This window comes from Colletotrichum godetiae (genome assembly GCF_030913485.1).
Source record: "Colletotrichum godetiae strain CBS 193.32 chromosome Unknown BDP55scaffold_23, whole genome shotgun sequence".
In the NCBI taxonomy this organism is placed as follows: domain Eukaryota; kingdom Fungi; phylum Ascomycota; class Sordariomycetes; order Glomerellales; family Glomerellaceae; genus Colletotrichum; species Colletotrichum godetiae.
Genome location: NW_026851271.1, coordinates 466,238 through 482,682, shown reverse-complemented (window position 1 = coordinate 482,682; position 16,445 = coordinate 466,238). Strand labels below are relative to the sequence as shown.

General features: G+C 50.7%; 7 protein-coding genes and 1 non-coding gene across 8 annotated transcripts; 2 read left to right on the top strand and 6 right to left on the bottom strand.

Annotated features, from left to right (window-relative positions):
* Positions 1-832: 832 nt before the first annotated feature.
* BDP55DRAFT_t193 lies at positions 833-904 on the top strand. The gene has a single exon. It is a non-coding gene; the product is annotated as a tRNA-Ala (tRNA).
* Positions 905-1,100: 196 nt separating this feature from the next.
* On the bottom strand, positions 1,101-1,687 carry BDP55DRAFT_166558 (uncharacterized protein). Its single transcript, XM_060565728.1, has one exon. The coding sequence runs from the start codon at positions 1,558-1,560 to the stop codon at positions 1,207-1,209; it is 354 nt and encodes a 117-aa protein (XP_060429034.1). The 5' UTR covers positions 1,561-1,687; the 3' UTR covers positions 1,101-1,206.
* Positions 1,688-2,558: 871 nt separating this feature from the next.
* BDP55DRAFT_632666 (uncharacterized protein) lies at positions 2,559-6,503 on the bottom strand (the record flags this gene model as incomplete). Its single annotated transcript, XM_060572453.1, has 5 exons — positions 2,559-4,309; positions 4,376-5,728; positions 5,778-5,900; positions 6,052-6,256; positions 6,453-6,503. 5 exons carry the CDS (start codon positions 6,501-6,503, stop codon positions 2,559-2,561), a joined length of 3,483 nt encoding a protein of 1,160 aa, XP_060429033.1.
* Positions 6,504-7,214: 711 nt separating this feature from the next.
* BDP55DRAFT_553550 (Alpha/Beta hydrolase protein) lies at positions 7,215-8,237 on the bottom strand (the record flags this gene model as incomplete). The annotated part of the gene is made up of 1 exon (XM_060569304.1): positions 7,215-8,237. The coding sequence occupies one exon, from the start codon at positions 8,235-8,237 to the stop codon at positions 7,215-7,217; it is 1,023 nt and encodes a 340-aa protein (XP_060429032.1).
* Positions 8,175-8,607, bottom strand: BDP55DRAFT_665608 (uncharacterized protein). The gene has a single exon (XM_060575052.1). The coding sequence runs from the start codon at positions 8,444-8,446 to the stop codon at positions 8,234-8,236; it is 213 nt and encodes a 70-aa protein (XP_060429031.1). The 5' UTR covers positions 8,447-8,607; the 3' UTR covers positions 8,175-8,233.
* Positions 8,608-8,890: 283 nt separating this feature from the next.
* BDP55DRAFT_632664 (uncharacterized protein) lies at positions 8,891-9,564 on the bottom strand (the record flags this gene model as incomplete). Its single annotated transcript, XM_060572452.1, has 2 exons — positions 8,891-9,139; positions 9,238-9,564. 2 exons carry the CDS (start codon positions 9,562-9,564, stop codon positions 8,891-8,893), a joined length of 576 nt encoding a protein of 191 aa, XP_060429030.1.
* A 2,823-nt stretch (positions 9,565-12,387) lies between these two features.
* On the top strand, positions 12,388-13,986 carry BDP55DRAFT_166430 (uncharacterized protein). The gene is made up of 4 exons (XM_060565727.1): positions 12,388-12,725; positions 12,784-12,888; positions 12,963-13,404; positions 13,457-13,986. Exons 1-4 carry the CDS (start codon positions 12,561-12,563, stop codon positions 13,885-13,887), a joined length of 1,143 nt encoding a protein of 380 aa, XP_060429029.1. The 5' UTR covers positions 12,388-12,560; the 3' UTR covers positions 13,888-13,986.
* A 98-nt stretch (positions 13,987-14,084) lies between these two features.
* BDP55DRAFT_768985 (Alpha/Beta hydrolase protein) lies at positions 14,085-16,223 on the bottom strand (the record flags this gene model as incomplete). Its single annotated transcript, XM_060581045.1, has 4 exons — positions 15,827-16,223; positions 15,415-15,744; positions 15,020-15,337; positions 14,085-14,957 (listed from the first exon to the last, which is right to left on the bottom strand). The coding sequence occupies exons 1-4, from the start codon at positions 15,965-15,967 to the stop codon at positions 14,085-14,087; spliced, it is 1,662 nt and encodes a 553-aa protein (XP_060429028.1). The 5' UTR covers positions 15,968-16,223.
* Positions 16,224-16,445: the final 222 nt, after the last annotated feature.

Sequence of the window (16,445 nt, the reverse complement as noted above, 5' to 3'; positions counted from 1 at the left end):
CCTTAGACGAACAAACCAGTAGTCCCAGATGAGGCGATAAACGAAGAAGAGAAGACGGAAATCACACGAAAAAAGAACCATGAAGATGAAAAGTATACCACGGCATTTTGGGAGGGGAACCTTGGCGAGGCGTCTTGTGCTTAGAGAAGTAATTGCATTACAACCATGAGAATTGCATGTGAAATAATGATATCAAGTGATGATCTTCAATGATCTTTGAGTACCCTGATGATGAAATAGTTCGCATTACGTCCTGCCCAAAGATCACGAAATAATGGCAGGAAAGATGAATGGACGGTCACCTCGGCAATCTTTGTACTTTTCCAGTTACACTCCGTAGACGGCCACGGCATACGAACCTGGAGCAGTTCTCATCCTCAGACGCTCATCTCAAGTCTGACCACACCTGCGAGGGCACTTAGTTAACGTGACATGTTTGCGACAAGACGCGTTGGCGTGCCCTACCTTATTCCAAGGGACCCGCCGCCACACCAAGGAACCATCTTCTCGTCCAAGGGTCTAACTCGATGGGCCGCAAGAGTCAAAACTCATGTGGAGGAAATTGGCTCCCATTAAATCAAGGAAAGGAGCCGTTCCGCTGAGGATCGGGCTCTGCTCGTGTGCTTGACGGACTATCATGGCTGCTGGCGACGAGCCTCCCTCTAGAGGACCAGCCCTGAAGCCTCCAGGTGAGGTCATCAATCGGGCGACGAAGTCAACCCCGCCGGCCGGGGAAGGAAGACGGCCCTCTTTCGCGGAAGCCTCTCCTCGCGCGGGAATGGTCCGCACTGCGCGCTACATCAGTAAACACCCAGGAGTTTCCCTCAACAATGGGCGATTGGTTTAGTGGTATAATGACCGCTTAGCATGCGGTAGGTCCTGGGTTCGATTCCCAGATCGTCCAGCTTTTTTGTCTGTGGTAATAGATCTCAATTTTTGGCCAGTAGCATGATGCCCCCGAACGTGATAATCGTCTGCGAAGTGTTTCTGAAAATTCCGTCTTGAGTTTTGGCTCCTATTCTGTATCTGTGTTCCTTCCCATGCTGTTTGCTCTCATGGAAGCAAATGCCACTTGTGCCTGCCAATCCAAGGCTGAGCCGAGTGTTTGTATGTGGTCCGTGCTTTCGACTTCATGTCAACATCAAGACGGGGTTTAAGTTGATCAATAAGTGCCGTTTGGTCATCATACAACAGTGAACCAGACACTTAAACAAAAGACTCTGTGTTTCTCAGCTCAGGGTATTTAAAGGAGGCCCATAAAGGCATGTCTGGATATATACAGGCGAAAACGACACAAAAGATGGGCGACGAAACAAAATCGGTATCGAAAATGATAATAAATGATGAGAAAAAGAACAGGTAAGCTACCACGAATAGTTCCATCTCTGTTTTCTCGGTAAAACTGCTTTTCAATGCAATAAAAATACAATGAATCACTTTGCTGACCTTCATCTCCGCGTGAAGAGAATTTGAGGAGGCCTCAGCGGTGGTCGCGAAGCACGTCAAGCTGTTGCGGGAGTATAACCAGATCAAGGATGTGGGACAGCAGCTGATGGGCATGGTTGCCGAGAAGAGAGGCGTAACTGTGGGAAGTCTGTATGGGACTGGGGAGTTCGTTGTTGGGCCGAAGGATTGAGCTGGGCATGAGCTGGGCTGGGCTTAGGGGTTCGTTGCTGTCGCGGTTCCGGGTCGGGCCCAGAGTGAGAGGAGAGGTCGGACATGACGCTTCATACGGTCACGAAAAGTTGGCATTAAGTTGACTCTTAAGGAAGCATCGGGAATTCCCGACTCTTATCATCGTCATCGGAGCCTGAGATGACGCGACCTGGCGACGGCCCGCTGCATGCTGTCGATATCACAGAGCCCGCGACTCGGGACAAATCCATCCTCCCTAGCGACATATACTCAATCTCTGTATATGATATGACTCTTCCTAGTAATAGAGATGACAGCCGGAGGCAACGGTACTACGGAGGTGGTTAGTTGGAAAGCATCAGGTTGTCCTAGGTCCCGACCCGAAAACCTTGACCTAACTCAAGCATCGCGGCACCGCCGCCTCTGCAATAATGCGATGACAGCTGGGGGACAATAGTCGTCAGGCAAGCCTAGAGATTTCCAGGAATGAACTGTATATCTTTGTAGACAAGAGTCGAGCTAGTTCCTACACTTGCCGTGGATTTCAGTAACTTATAAGAGCGGATCCGGAGCCAGCACCTGGTGATGTATTCTTTGGAGACCGTGCAATGCCTTTCTCGATTGAATCTGATCGCTCACAAGGTAAAACCAACTGTCGCGGCGCGTATAGAACAATCTGGAGGTCCTGTAAATCGACATGTATTCTATCAGGTCTTGATTGAAATGCTCAGGGCTCCGAGATGAGCGTCGAAGTTACCCCTAAAGCTTTGCTTGCGGTAGCTTCCAGGATCACTCACTTGCTAAGATCAGACACAATAATTCGTGAAGATTCCTCTTCAGATCCATGAAAGCCTTTGAAATTGGATTAGAACAGAAAAGAGAAGACAAATTAGGCACAGGAGTAGAGTAGTTCGCTAAGTTATCTAAGTTATCAAGTTGAGGGCTTCTCTGAGGGAAAACGAACGGATTTCTTGGAGCCAATCGTCACTGCTGCCCTCTTGGCCCTGAAAAGCATGAAGCGTGTTCAAATTACCTTCGCTCAATGATTCGCTGGTTTCGAAGCCCACGATACCTGGCAACCTTTGCAATTGTTGCGATGCGTCACTGCTTGTCGACATCTCAACCATGCCCGCTCTACTGTTCTCATTGTTGTTGAGCAAGAATTCGTCGTTATCAGGCATTGGTAGATCTTCGAGATTTGACTTTGTGCTCTCGGTTCTGTTTCTTGGTGCCATAATGGTCATAGGTTCCAAAGGCGACCAAGTATGCCCTGAGTATCCACCATCGCTTTCGACTTCCTCCATGTTAATAGATGACACCCCTGCACTGTATTTAATCTTGGAGGGGTCACATCCGACATGGAGTGAGCTGACTCCGTCCTCGGAGTTTTCTTCAGAGTTATCCTCAGAGTTATCCTCAGAGTTGTCATCAGAGTTGTCATCAGCGTTGTCATCAGGGTCATGCTCAGGGCTACCCTCAGAGCTACCGTTGGTATCATAATCGAGCTGGCTGTTTTTGCCGAGTAACCGCAAGTTGTGAAGCAAGTCTTGATCGGCCTTGGTCCAACTTCGATATCCCATCAGTAACTTGTCGACAGCATAGTATCCGTTGTCCTGTGCATGAATCCTAGACTTGATATATTGACCGAGGCCAGGTCCCTCAGTTGAGGCACCAGAATCAAGCAGGAGCTGCACAATGTCTAATCTACCCATAGACGAGGCAGCTTCTAGAGCTGTCCAGTGAGCTCCACTCCAGGATCTTGCCGAACCATTTGGATCTGCCTTCAATTCAAGCAATCTTTTCACTACTCTAAAAAAACCCTTTGCGGCTGCCGCTACTAAAGGCGTAGGGTATGGGGAGCCTTTCTGAGTTTCATTGACATCCGCCCCTAGGCCAACGAGCTTTTCCACGAGGTCGATGTCTCCTATTAAGACAGCAGCCACAAGCGGTGTATCTGGGTACGGCCTCTTGGCCCAGCGAATGGTGTTGACCCCAATTCCCGAGGATAAGTACCAATCAACGACCGAAGCCTTTTTATCCTGGATAGCCCTCGCCAGAAGCCGGCGATCTATGCATGAGCCATCCGCATTCAGGAGAGGTAAGATATCTAGCGCACGGGGATTCTTAACAACATCGGAGCAGTCTATGTTGAAGCGATAGCCATGTTGTATCAGAATCGCGACGAATTCGGGCGAAGATGAGAGAGCTTGAGAAGTCACCAAGCAGTAGTCCCATTGCAGGAAAGCTGCTGTAGTGATTGATTTGAGACAATCCTTCTTATATTCCTCCATGGACATCTCAGGTGGCATTTCGAGAAGTGGATGCGTGGTAAATGATCTTTCGGCCGAGTACTGAGGGCGAAATACCATCATAATTTGGCTTGCCATATCGTCGATGCCGAGCCGCATTGCGAGACACATTGCCGTTCCGAGCCAGAAATTCTTCGGCTCCGAGCTCTGACCCAACATAAAGGCCCGCCCCATGTCAATGAGCTTGCGAAAGATGATCCAGTCGCAAGTCACAAGAGCCATGCGTAAAGCTACATAAAGTGCTCTTGCCGGGAATTGGGTGTTCATCATGATGATGATTTGGAGAGCCAGATCATGATCCTGCAGCACGATTGCGGACTCAAGAGGTGTTGGATGATCAGTGAGGCTCAAGACCGGGAGAGAAGCTCCATGTGCCAGTAGCTGCCTGATCATACGGCCCTAGCCAGTGCGGATTGCAGTCGCCATCTCACCCCCGATTTGTCTTGCTCCGCGCGAGAGGAGAAATATAACATTTTTCTCATTGCCGCTAGACAAGGCTGATTGCAATGCAGTTCTTCCAATATCGCCATAGAAGATGTCTTCATGAGTGGCTCCAGAAGTATAGACCCGGCGCAGGTGTCCTGCGAGAACAGTGTCACCGTCGGTATCTTCCAGAGCAAGTTGACAGAAGTTCACATCTGCACCGTGGTCTAGCAGAAGTCCGACGAGCCTCGGATCAGCATTGGAAGCAGCGCATTGAAGTGGTGTGCCAAATACGCTGTGATAGGAATTCTCGGCAGGCTCTGATGCAGACCCAAGCTCCAAGAGGCGTTCGCACAATAGATATTCATTCCTGGAGGCTGCAGCGCCAAGTATTGACTCCCCTAGGTGATCCACCCAGTTCAGAAAGCTTGGGTGCTTAGAAATCCATTCGAAAGTGTAATGACTCCTTGTTTTGACGGCTGTGATGAGAAGCTGAGCAAGTGCCTCAGGGCTTCGAAGTTTGGATTCCAAAAATATTAGGATAAGCTCTGTATGCGGAGAGTGAGGTGCCCAGGAGAGAAACCACAAGAGATCCCGGGCAATGGAATCGTCTTCGTTCTGGTATTCATATATGGATAGTATCCAACTCGACATGGCCGCAAGTGCCGAATCATCGTACGTACGATGCCTACGGCAAATGACCTGAAGCATCTCAAGGTCAACTGACTTGGTACTGGCACCAAGTTTGACGAGGAGCTCCACCATATTTAAGTTGAGGGTAATGACGGCCCAGTGGAGTGCTCTCGAAACTTCGAATGTGGATTTACCTAGCGGGGGACCCCTTAGAGGCAGGTCGACATCGACCCCGGTCCTGACGAGAGAATGTATAGTAATCAGATCTGACGCTATGACTGCTTTCTCAAACATCCGATGCAGAAAAGCCTGAAGACTGAGTGGGAGATCGTTACAATGCTGTGATAATAGCCATGTCCAGGTATTAGATATCCGGATTGTGGCTAAAATTGCATCATTGATGTTGTCTCGCTCTTGTAATTCGTGATCCAAGTAGTCACAGAAACCATTGGATAGTAGAAATATTATAGTTTCCAAGATTTCAAACGTTAACACTCTTGATGACGAGAACTGGGCGAGCCCTTCTGCCCTAAATGGATGGTCGTCTATTGCTTTCGCAGGCATCACGAGGGACAGAGCCTGGTAGACTTGCTGAGAGTTTGGTGCTTGGACTAATGATGAACGCTTCCGGGATACGGCGCAACTGAGTGCTCTAAGCACGGAACTGGCGGCGGATGGGATGTCGGAGACATGCGGAGATGTGGGTGCTGAGATCGTCAAAGCTGAGCCTGTCAGAAATGGACCAGAATTTCACTTAAAACTTAGTTTGAGACATACCACTCAAGAGTTGTTGACATTGGAACCATGGAAGGTCCCCAAGGCGATATTGAGCTCCGTATTCAGGTGACGGGGTCAGGATGAGTAGGGGCAAGTCCCCAGGTAATGAATCTGCGGCTGGGGCTACTAATCGTCAGTTAGCATACTGGGTAGTCATAAGAACCAATAAGACGAACAGAATGCGAGCTGATAGTTCTCATGATCGAAAAAATATACGAAACGGAGATATCTTTATTTATGCTCGAAAGACTTGCGAGAGATAGAGCGTGCTTACCAGAGTTGAAACGCTCGAGCACTGAAATGTGACCGTGACGACTTCTTGCCTTTTGAATCGCTAAAGGTTTCAATGGGACCCCAGAGAGATACAGACGGCTCTTCTTGCCCAAATTTTGTCGCTCAACAATTTGAGCATTGGCATACCTCCACTGCTGGGCGGTCATGTTCTTGACAATGTGCCATTGCTTGAGTTTCCACTCTAACTGAGCTTTGCTGTAAGGTAAAAGGGGTTAGCGCGATTACCTTAAGGGGTAAATACTCGACTGGAAAGTATCGATGTGGGTTCATCTAAGAGGAAAACCACCTGGCCTGGAAATTATGTACGGTCTTGAGGGCGGCAAGAATGAAGCTCAACGTCATATCTTCTCGTAGATACAGTTGTCGAATGACGGGTCTTACCCGCTCCCACTCTGCATCGCTGATTACAGCTTGCCTTCGTTGAAGAGGCATGGCGGAGTAGAGAGGACTAGCTATGTGGAATTTCGCCTGTAGAGATGGAAAGAAACATTAGAAATGCTTCCATGAATCCAAGTTATCGTACTGAGGGAGAAGGTCAGATATCAAAAGTCATCGAAAGACTTCATCATTTTGCGACTGCATTGGGGAGAGATGTGTGGTTCAAATACATGGATACGTATGACGGTATACAGGTTTGGTTGGCCTGTCCCGAAATCCGATTCAGTTGTACTACGCCGCGAACGGTGTCAGGCAGATGTTGGGCTTTCCAGATCGTTCCTTCATGATTGGCCTCTGCCGAAATCTGGTCTGCACATAAGCTTAGCCCCCGACCAGGTCTCACGAGTAGGAGATTCAGGGAAAATGCACTTCAATGCCAAGATTTACAATCAGCTGGAGCCTGCCGTAATGGGTCATCGCTTCCTAGGTGCATGGCGTGACATTCTCTCATTGGGCGTTGCCGAATTCTGATCGAAATTCTTCCAATTCTGTTGCTCACCGAGAAGCCAGGGAGGTAGTATGACGTATGTGTATAACAAGGCAGGATCTGTTCGTGAGGCGACCGGAACGCTTCTCGAATTCTAGACTTGCAAGGAACGTAGCGATTGTTTACGTTTGTCTAGGCATTACAATATTATGTCGGATATCTTAAGCACACCCTTCGCCGATCTTTGTCTAGAGAGCCCCTTTCACTGGCTACTTTATTTATTTAGACAACCAGGCGACAAGCGCGTCATGAAACTCCTCCGGTTGAGAGATCTGAGGCGCGTGACCGAGCGCGGGGAAGGTGTGAAGAGTCGCGTTGGGGATCTGAGCAGCAACAGCAGGGCCAAGAGCAGCAAAGTTGCCCAGCTTCGCGGCAACATCAGGAGGAGACCATTGCTTCCCGATGGCAGTGTTGTCCTTCTCGCCGATCATGAGCAAAGTGCGAGGCTTGAGGAGAGAGAACTCATAGCTGACGGGCTGCGTGAGGACGAGGTCGACGATCTGGGCCTGGTTGAGCGCGTAGGTGTCGGCCTTGGAACCCTTGTAGATGTTAACCAGCATGTTGACCCAGGTGTCGTACTCGTCCTTCCATTCCCCGACGTAGTAGGTCGCCTGTTCATATCCCTTGATGGAAGCGTAGGAGCTGGCACGCTCCGTCACGTAGTTGTCGTCGATGGGGAGGTAGGGAACGCCGAGCGCCTTGTAGTCCTCGAGGCCAACGGGGTTGACGAGGACCATCTCGTCGACCTCGTCGGGGAACATCAGACCGTAGCGGGTGGTGAGCATGCCACCGAGTGAGTGACCCATGACAGTGACGCTCTCGATGCCAAGGGTCTTCAGAAGACCGTTGGTGTTGGTCGCGAACTGCTGCAGAGAGAACTGGTAGCGCTCAGGCTTGGTAGACTTGCAGAAGCCGATCTGATCCGGGGCAATGACGCGGTAGCCGGACTGAGCGAGGACGCGGATGGTGGTCTCCCACGTCGGACCGCAGAAGTTCTTGCCATGGAAGAGCACGGCCGTCTTTCCATTGGGAGCGCACTTCGGCTTGACATCCATGAAGGCCATCTCCAGCTCCTGCAGCTGGGAGGTGAACTTGTATAACTTGACGGGCCATGGATAGGTGAAGTTGGAGCCGTTGAGGTCTTCGGGAAAAGAGTCGGAGTTGTCGTCGATTGTCCCCTGCGCGGACACGAGGGCGGCGCCCGCCGCGGCGAGGGTGGTGATGAGGGAGAAGACCTTCATCGTGACGGACTTAGTAGGGTTAGCTGCGTGAATACTGAGTGAAGTATCGCATGATGAGATCCCTCATGCGCTTGCCAATGTGGACAGCCGACGGAAGTGTTTTCCATCCCGTACAGGACGGAACTGATAATCACTGCAGACAACCGGACAATCAAACATAGCGAACAGATAGACCAACAAACAAGTAGAATGCTGTGGATGTCGATCATGGTCTTCCAAATGACTTCATTGTGAAATGCGACCAAAACAAAACTTTGCAAGTCCGTAGAGCTTGGGCATGGCCTCAACTAAGGTATTGACGCAAAGGGAAGCTTACCTACTTAACAGCGATGATAACTCGACTTTGACTCTACCAGAGATACCCGTTGACCTGAGCAAAGTGCCAACAGCTGGTGCGTGCGAAGGGAGATCATTCAATAGCCTTTAGCCCAGGATGGGCGTCCTCTGTTTATATTACGATGGTAGCTCGGACAAGTTGCCGGGAACCACCACGTGTGTTGGAGCACATGGTGGGCATGCAAGGCATGGAATAGCTGCAACATGCACACAAAAGATGGAGAAGTGAGGGAGGGACTTAGGGAGGGAGACAGGTAGGGATGGAGGAAGACCGAAGACTGCGTAAGGCGAACTCCATATTCGATGGCCTCGACACCCTAATTTCCGCTGGCCAGTGGGCCTGACAGTTTCGGCTCCGCTGGCGAGTATGCCCCGGACGGTGAGGTGGACTGGCGCCATTTCTTCATGTCGGGTGCTGCGCCGTTCAAGCCGGCCGCTGAGGGTACGGGCCGGGTCGGCGGCTCAGATGGGTTTGTTTGGGGCCTTGTGTCATGGTTGGACTGGGAGAGATCCAACACGTCAATGATCTCTGTCTCTAATGGTATGTGACCACCGTATTCACCGATCTGTGAGTTACAATAGTAAACATGGCGAATGAATTGGCAACATCGACGGTTGGCTAAGGCAAGGTAGGATCGTTCGCGCATTTCAAGCGATCACTGACCTGTGGAAGCACGCTGAGATCATGACGGACAGAATCAGTAGGATCTTGGCCGGGAATAACGAGATGGAAGGACTTTTGCAGGGGCCTGGTCGTCACCAACACGATTATGGGAGGGTAGGGTATCTCACACAGATGAACCCTTGTGAAGTGCGGTGGTGCGCAATCCTGATAACCCATGTTCTCGGCCTCAGAGGCGTCCACACTCCATGGAACTTGAGCTTTCTGAAGAGGCACGGTGTCTCTTCTTATCGACCTGCGATGCGCAATTGAGGCGACAGCAGGATCGGCGAGAAGCTTGATCGGCGTTGCACAGATATCGGTTTCCATCAATGACAGCCCTCATCACAATTGCTGTACATGATTGAATTCCATAGACAGATGTTCCCTCAATGCACGCGCGGACGTGAGTACTCGTTCGACTGAGGAGTAGGTACGCTCGCTCGTATTTCGTCGCAGACCGGTCACGAGCTTGGTGGCTCGGTGACATCGAATATTGGTCGAACGTCAATAAGACAGGAGCCGTGCTATATCAGCCGGGCTGTCGCTCGTAGCTCGTGTTTCGTCGGTCTGTTGGACCGTCCGTCGTTACGTATATGCAAATTTCTCTTCGAGACCTCCGCAATGTTCAGGTGAAGAACACCAGCCTCTTCCGACTTAGACCGCAGCAACTTCATCTTAAGCTGTTGCTGATGACAGGGATGCTTGCATTTTTAGTGCTTTGTCCCGGCTATCCGCGGCGGGCACCAGTCTCCGACAGAAGAACATAGAGGGGAAGGGGAAAATCCCTCAGAAGGGTGGCTTGGCCGATGGTACACGGCGGCGTAGGTATTAGCTCGCCAATTTCCAGGAACAGTGCCATTTTGCTGCTGGGACACCATGCTTGTCCAATGGACAATTTGACAAGCAAACTTGGGTACGCTCAGGATTTGATGCTGGTGCGTGGGATCACAATCCTTCGACCACCTATCCGTACAGTAAGTGTATTCATCCTCACCAGGATGACCAAATCGGGAAGGCCTAGCGAAGGAGGATTCTATGCCCTGAGGCCTGCATATCTTCATCAAAAAGACACCTGGAGAGCCACGGAACATGGGGTTTGCCAAGCGCGGCCCGGAGGAAATATCACACAGCGAACATCGCTGCCCAGAAAGGAAGCTCAGCGCCGTTGACCGAGAGCTCTATCGAGTAACTGCATCATGAGAGTATCTCGGTGGCCAAAGTAACGGCTGCCTCTTCTGTTGGAGCGAGTTATCGGTTCGCCAAGTTCAGCCAGAATACTACCTCATCTTACACTGAGTGTCGGACACGTCGTCACCATCACTGACCTCAAGTAGCATCGGATGTCAGATCTCAATCGCGACGGGTGGTTGCAACGAGAACAGACGGACATCCCACCAAACTGAGTTGGCGGGAGCGGGAACCAAAACGGGACGTTGGCGCCAACAGTCTCCAAGCCCACAAAGCCCACCTCAAGGCATCGCAAAGGGACCACAAGGCGGACGATAATGTGGTGGTGTGATAGTATTAGGGCCCGAAGAACAACGGGCCCCAGGGCGCACAGACGGGCCTCCGGATGCTACGGATGGGCAGGGAAGTTTAAACGGACCTGTCTGATGGTCGCATGCAACCTCAGTTTACCCAAGATGAACTGCAAGCCACAACGAGAATTTGATGGCAAGATGGCAAGTAACATTCCGAAGTACCTATCGAAGGATCTAGTCGACGCCAATGACTGGACTGTGGCGCTTCTTATACGTTGTACAAGTCAATAGTGGCGGAGCCTCATGACGAGATTCAACCAAGATTCTTAGCACAAAAAGCCTTTGATGAGTGAGCTGATCTTGTCATATAAACAAGGGGGAAAGCCATTCAGCTTATGCGAAGAGAGCCACCGGAATCCGCTACAGAACCCCATAAACTCTCCACGCCCCATTTCCTCATCCGACAAAATCTGAACCACGGGCCTGGTGGATGTTGAAGAATCTGACGAGAAAAAGAAAGCAGTAGAATCGACTCCCTCGACATGTGAAACCATGTCGGTCCAGGATCGATGGTGCAAAATCATCTGCGCCTCATTTCCCAGCAATTATAAGCATCACCCGGGCTGCGGGCACACTGTCCGTCTTTCTAATAAGCTATGGTAGAGCCTAACCCAACCGGTATCGCTGTCCGATGCCCGTGTCTAGACCACTTCGTCAAGATGTAAAGATGTAGAGGCAAAGAGTGACAAAGATGAGGGTGCCTGGATCATCCCGGCTAGGTACATGTTCGTCGGACATCTCTTTTGGACTCTCAAGGCTGTTGTCTTTCATGCAGGCCTTCTGTCGAACACCTTCACTGGTCAATCTCTTCAAGCTTCCGCCCTATTGGTATGGCATACGTAAGTCTAGGGCATAGAACCAGATTAGAACATCGGCAAACTTTTATTCGACATGAGTCTGAGGACCACCAAACGAACATATTCTTCAGCGATTACCTATTCATTTCAACGAAACTTGGATTGCTGCAGAATCGAACGTTTTGTGTGGAAGATGTCGTGGACGGTCCAGAATTTGATCCTGGCATCCACAAAGGACGGCGGATGCGGCGACCCATTCATCCACCCTTTTGTGGTTACTCTTCTTCTCCCTTGACCTGCGGGCAAATGCAAGGGTACAGAATTCATTTTCTCTTGGTAGTCTCGCGGTCGGTAATCTAGTTCATCGGCCTTTTTCTGTCTTCATGTGTTCCCAGCCCTGGTCTCCCTCCATCTGGCCCCCAAACCTACATCCACCCCTTGGCAACCTCATGGTTGGCTACTCAACATCTTCTCCTGTGAATGAAGACGCATGTTGGAAGACAATTGACTGCTCCTCCGAATACTGCAGTAGTCTGCAGACTGTCACGCCCGTTCCGCGCCACCCTCCTACTCGGTCTCGCTGCAAGGGTGGTGCGGACGAGAGAAAGTTTTGTAGACTTGTGCCTGGCGGCAGACATACGCGGGGGCCGCCGTTGTCTCTTACTGTTTTCACACTTTAATGCCGCCCAATAGGATTTCCGCCTTCCCCTTTTCTGCTGCGGAAAGACTACCGAGCCCTTCGGACTTGGGTGGACGGGTTCTCCCTAGTCAAAAGCCACAAAGTCTGCAAAAGAGAGGTCTGGGCATGAACATATAACCGTTCGTTGGGACCCAGTCGTCCCGGCCCATTGGATTCTTCCTCGATCTGCGTCTACCATCTTCCGATAACCTGGTGTCTTGCCCACAGACCGTTGGCCTTTCGGGGCCCACAACCTCATCAGACGAGCCTCATCTCCTACGACCTCGACCTCACTGCACGTTCACCATGGTTGAAGGGAACATTTCCGGCGAGAGCAATGCACTCATGGTGCAGGTGCCGGCCATCGTCTTCTTCGTCCTCACGCCTATTTTCGTGGGTATCCGGTTTTGGTCAAGGATCAAGATGAGATCTGGCCTTGGCTGGGACGACTGGACTATTCTCTTCTCTTTTGTAAGTCTACTACTCTATTAGGCACTCGATAGTATGGTGCCTTGCTGACGCTCTCAAGATCTGCTGCCTGATCGTGTCGATATTGATGATGATCTCTTGCGAGTATGGGTTCGGACAGCACATCAGAAATCTGTCAAAACCTAATAAGGTGATGACTTTACAAGTATGTAGTTGGCGACATCTCATACCGTTCGGTTGTAATGAAGCCTAAGTGGATACATGTCTGACTCTTGATAGCTGTTCTATGTTGCCCAGATCTTCTACAAGATCACCATCAATCTCACAAAGGCATCCATTTTACTCCTATATCTTCGCATCTTTGTCCAACGGTACTTCCGGATTCTTTGCTACACGCTTCTCAGCATCATTCTGGCCTACATGGTAGCGACCTCGGCCTCTTCGATATGGCAGTGCACCCCTATACCGAGGGCTTGGGATAAGAGCATTCCTGGTACTTGTATCTCGCTTACCATGAACTGGTATGCGAATGCGGGATTCTCTATTGCTACCGATGTTCTCATCATGGCGCTGCCGCAACATGTTCTGTGGCAGTCGAAACTCCCTACCAACCAGAAGAGGCTGCTCATGGTTGTGTTTGCTCTGGGCCTCTTCGTCACCATCACAAGTATCTTGCGCATGACGACGCTGAACTTTTCCACCACGAGCCCGGACACCACTTGTAAGTGATGCAATGACTCTATGTAGCTCCAGCCGCTGACACATTAGCGTAGTCGACATCGCCTCAACACTCTGGACAGTCGTCGAAGACAACGTCGCCATCATCTGCGCCTGCCTGCCCATGTGCCGTCTTCCCTTGACCTACCTCTTCCCGACCTACTTCGCAACCAAGAAAGGCTCGTCTGCTGGCAGCTACAACACAGGCTCCGCACCACGAACGAACAACAGCAACTTCATCCACGCCGGTACGAGCCGCAACGACTGGCACCCATACCAGGGCCGCGAAGAAAAGAATGGAATCCATCTGACGAGTGTGCATGCTAGACCAAAGGTTGGGGACGATACGAGCGAGGAGTACATCCTACCTACAGCCGCCGACGAAAGGCGTGTGAGGACTCCGAGCGAGGAGGTGGAGGATCGTCGGGCTATCAGGAAGACGACAGCATTTCACATGACTTATGATGATGAACAGCCGAGGAAATGAGACGCGGGACTTGATATGATGGAGAACATAGTCAGGAGTAAAAGTTATCATTCAAAGGAACTCACAACTACCCCTCGTTCCGAAGAAGGTGTAGGCAAATGCCATGAGCAATTTTTCTAACCTTACACAGCGACACTTGGGTCTTCGTCCCCTCTATCCTAGATACTGAAGAGATCTTTGCCAGAGCTAGGCCTTGTCTAAACTGCGAGAGACGCAATCACCCTGTCACGGCCGATGCAACGGTCGGTCGTTAAGCTATCATAATGGCTGACATACTGGCCGGTGGCGTTCATGAGCAAGACGTTCTCATCTCTTTCGTACATGGGGAACTCCATAACCCCATGTCCATGAGGATTTCCGCTCAGAGCGAAGCTGGCCATGTATCGCTGCAGAGCGATGGCAGTCTCTGGGCTAGACATGCCAGCTCCGTCATCGGAAAACGTGTATGCAACATCCTCGGCATGCATGGCAGGGAAGACGCCAAATTCATACTGATGAGTCGTGCCATTCAATGCTCTAGCAAGAGCAAGACCATTGCACCGGAAAAGGAGGTCTTGCATGGTGAGTGCAGTACGGGAGATGTGATCCGTGTATCCATAAGAGCCGTTGAGAATGGGTGGGTACAAGTCCGTTGCCATGTAATCGATCGAGTCGGCGCTGGCGCCTAGGAGGATAGAAGACATCCATTCGCGGTAGCCGGCGTCGTCTATGATGTTGAAGGAACCGAAGAAGAGACCGTCATTGGTGTTTGAGCCGGCCATGACGTTGACTTTGGTATCAAATTTGCCCTCCGATATCAACATCGCGGGCTCAGCGGGGACAAAGGCGCCGTCGACTACGGGACTAAATGTGAAACTTCCCAAGCGGCCGGCAAAGACCTGATCGTAATTGGCTGCGATAACCGCCGAGGAAGGAAGCTGCATGGCCTCGGCAAGGGTGCTGACGTTCAAACGGGATAGAAACTCCGCAAAGATGTTGTTCTGGCTTTGGGCTGGGGGGGATGGGAGGATCGCTGGGGACTGTGGGATAATCTGTTGGAACGGAACAGAGCCTTGAGAGCCCCCGAAAGCCTAAGATGCTCCGGTATTAGAAGTGTTCACTCCGGATAATTGAACGTCGTGCCTTGACTTACAGTTGTCTGATAGACAAGCGAACCTCCTCCAGCGGATTCTCCTGCAAGAGTCACGCGTGCCGCATCCCCGCCGAAAAGATGAATATTTTGTTGAATCCACTCCAGTGCAAGTCTCTGATCAAGAAGTCCTGCGTTGGTAACGCCTCCTTGAGTTGTGAATTCGGGACCGCTAAGGAATCCAAAGGCACCGAGGCGGTAGTTGAGAGCCACATAGACGAAATCATGATTGCCTTGCCTCAAAAGGCCTGCAGGCGAGCCACTGTTAAGCCCAGCCTTGGAGCCAGTGTCGTATCCACCGCCGTAGATCCAAACAAGGACCTGTTTGGTTCGTCCCTGTTAGCTCGGGCTTCTTTGACTATGATTGTAGTGCATAACTCATAGGAACCTCTACTTACGGGTGCTTTAGTAGCAGTCTCGTTTGATTTGGTTGCATCGAAAATCTTCTTTGGCACCACCACGTCCAGAAACAGACAGTCTTCGCTGGCTCTTGAGTCGAGGAGCTGGCCGCCAGATAATGAGATGTTAGGGCCGAGTACGTACTGGTACGCTTGCTCGAGAAGACCCGGTGTCCAGTCTGGCAGGGCCTGAGGGCAGATCCGGGCCTCTTCACCCTTCTGCACAACAGACCTATCTGTTGTAGGAGGTACCGGCGCGGCGAATCGAAGATCGCCAATTGGCGGGGCTCCGTATCGAATGTTGGAAAAGTTGTATGCTTGACTTGAGGTCTGTGATTGATGAGTTTCAAGCATCACGAAGTCAACTGCCCTCTCCGGAGCAATGAAGGTTCAAGCACCAGCTTTTACTTACGTCGAAATTGAGAGCTTGGTGGAGCTCGTAGTCCAGGTCTACGATCGGAAGACTCGTTGAATCATTGCCTGTTTGGATGCGTGACGCTGAAACAAGCGAAGTGCAGGCGAGCGTGACAGCACCTGTGAGGAGAGAATTCATGTCTGAGAGAGTGAAAATGTTGTTTCTTGAATGAAAATAAGTGAATGAGGAGTGCGTGCTACGGAATCTTCTCGGAGGAGGAAAGTGGTTTCTTCAAGATATTTCTACTACCTTTTGGTCTGCCTCTCTTCGCCATACTGAGAACCCCTTGACAATTTGGATTGCTTCAATACCATGTACGCATTGCGGGCCACTCCGCTGAGAAACCGGTCTCTATGATCAAAATAAAAGCCATGATGCAACCAGCTGACGTCTGAAATTGCTGCACGATAGAATAGGGTAGTAGCACGCAAGACTATAAGATAAGGGCAAGGGTGCTTGATTCAAGTTGCGGCCCGATTTCTTTAGTGAGCAGACAATAGTGCGGAACAAGTGGCTCTCCTCTTTTATCTGGTGGGGTTTCTCCTGTTCTCTTGAATCTTTACTCTAAAGCATGTCCATAAGTTTACCGGATAGACAGTGATGCGTGTGGCTCGGA

Coding starts and splice junctions, on each gene's coding strand:
- BDP55DRAFT_665608 (XM_060575052.1), bottom strand. CDS start 8,446: ATGATCGACATCCACAGCATTCTACTTGTTTGTTGGTCTATCTGTTCG.
- BDP55DRAFT_166558 (XM_060565728.1), bottom strand. CDS start 1,560: ATGCCCATCAGCTGCTGTCCCACATCCTTGATCTGGTTATACTCCCGC.
- BDP55DRAFT_166430 (XM_060565727.1), top strand. CDS start 12,561: ATGGTTGAAGGGAACATTTCCGGCGAGAGCAATGCACTCATGGTGCAG. Junction 12,726..12,783: donor GGACTATTCTCTTCTCTTTT/GTAAGTCTACTA, acceptor GACGCTCTCAAG/ATCTGCTGCCTGATCGTGTC. Junction 13,405..13,456: donor CACGAGCCCGGACACCACTT/GTAAGTGATGCA, acceptor ACATTAGCGTAG/TCGACATCGCCTCAACACTC.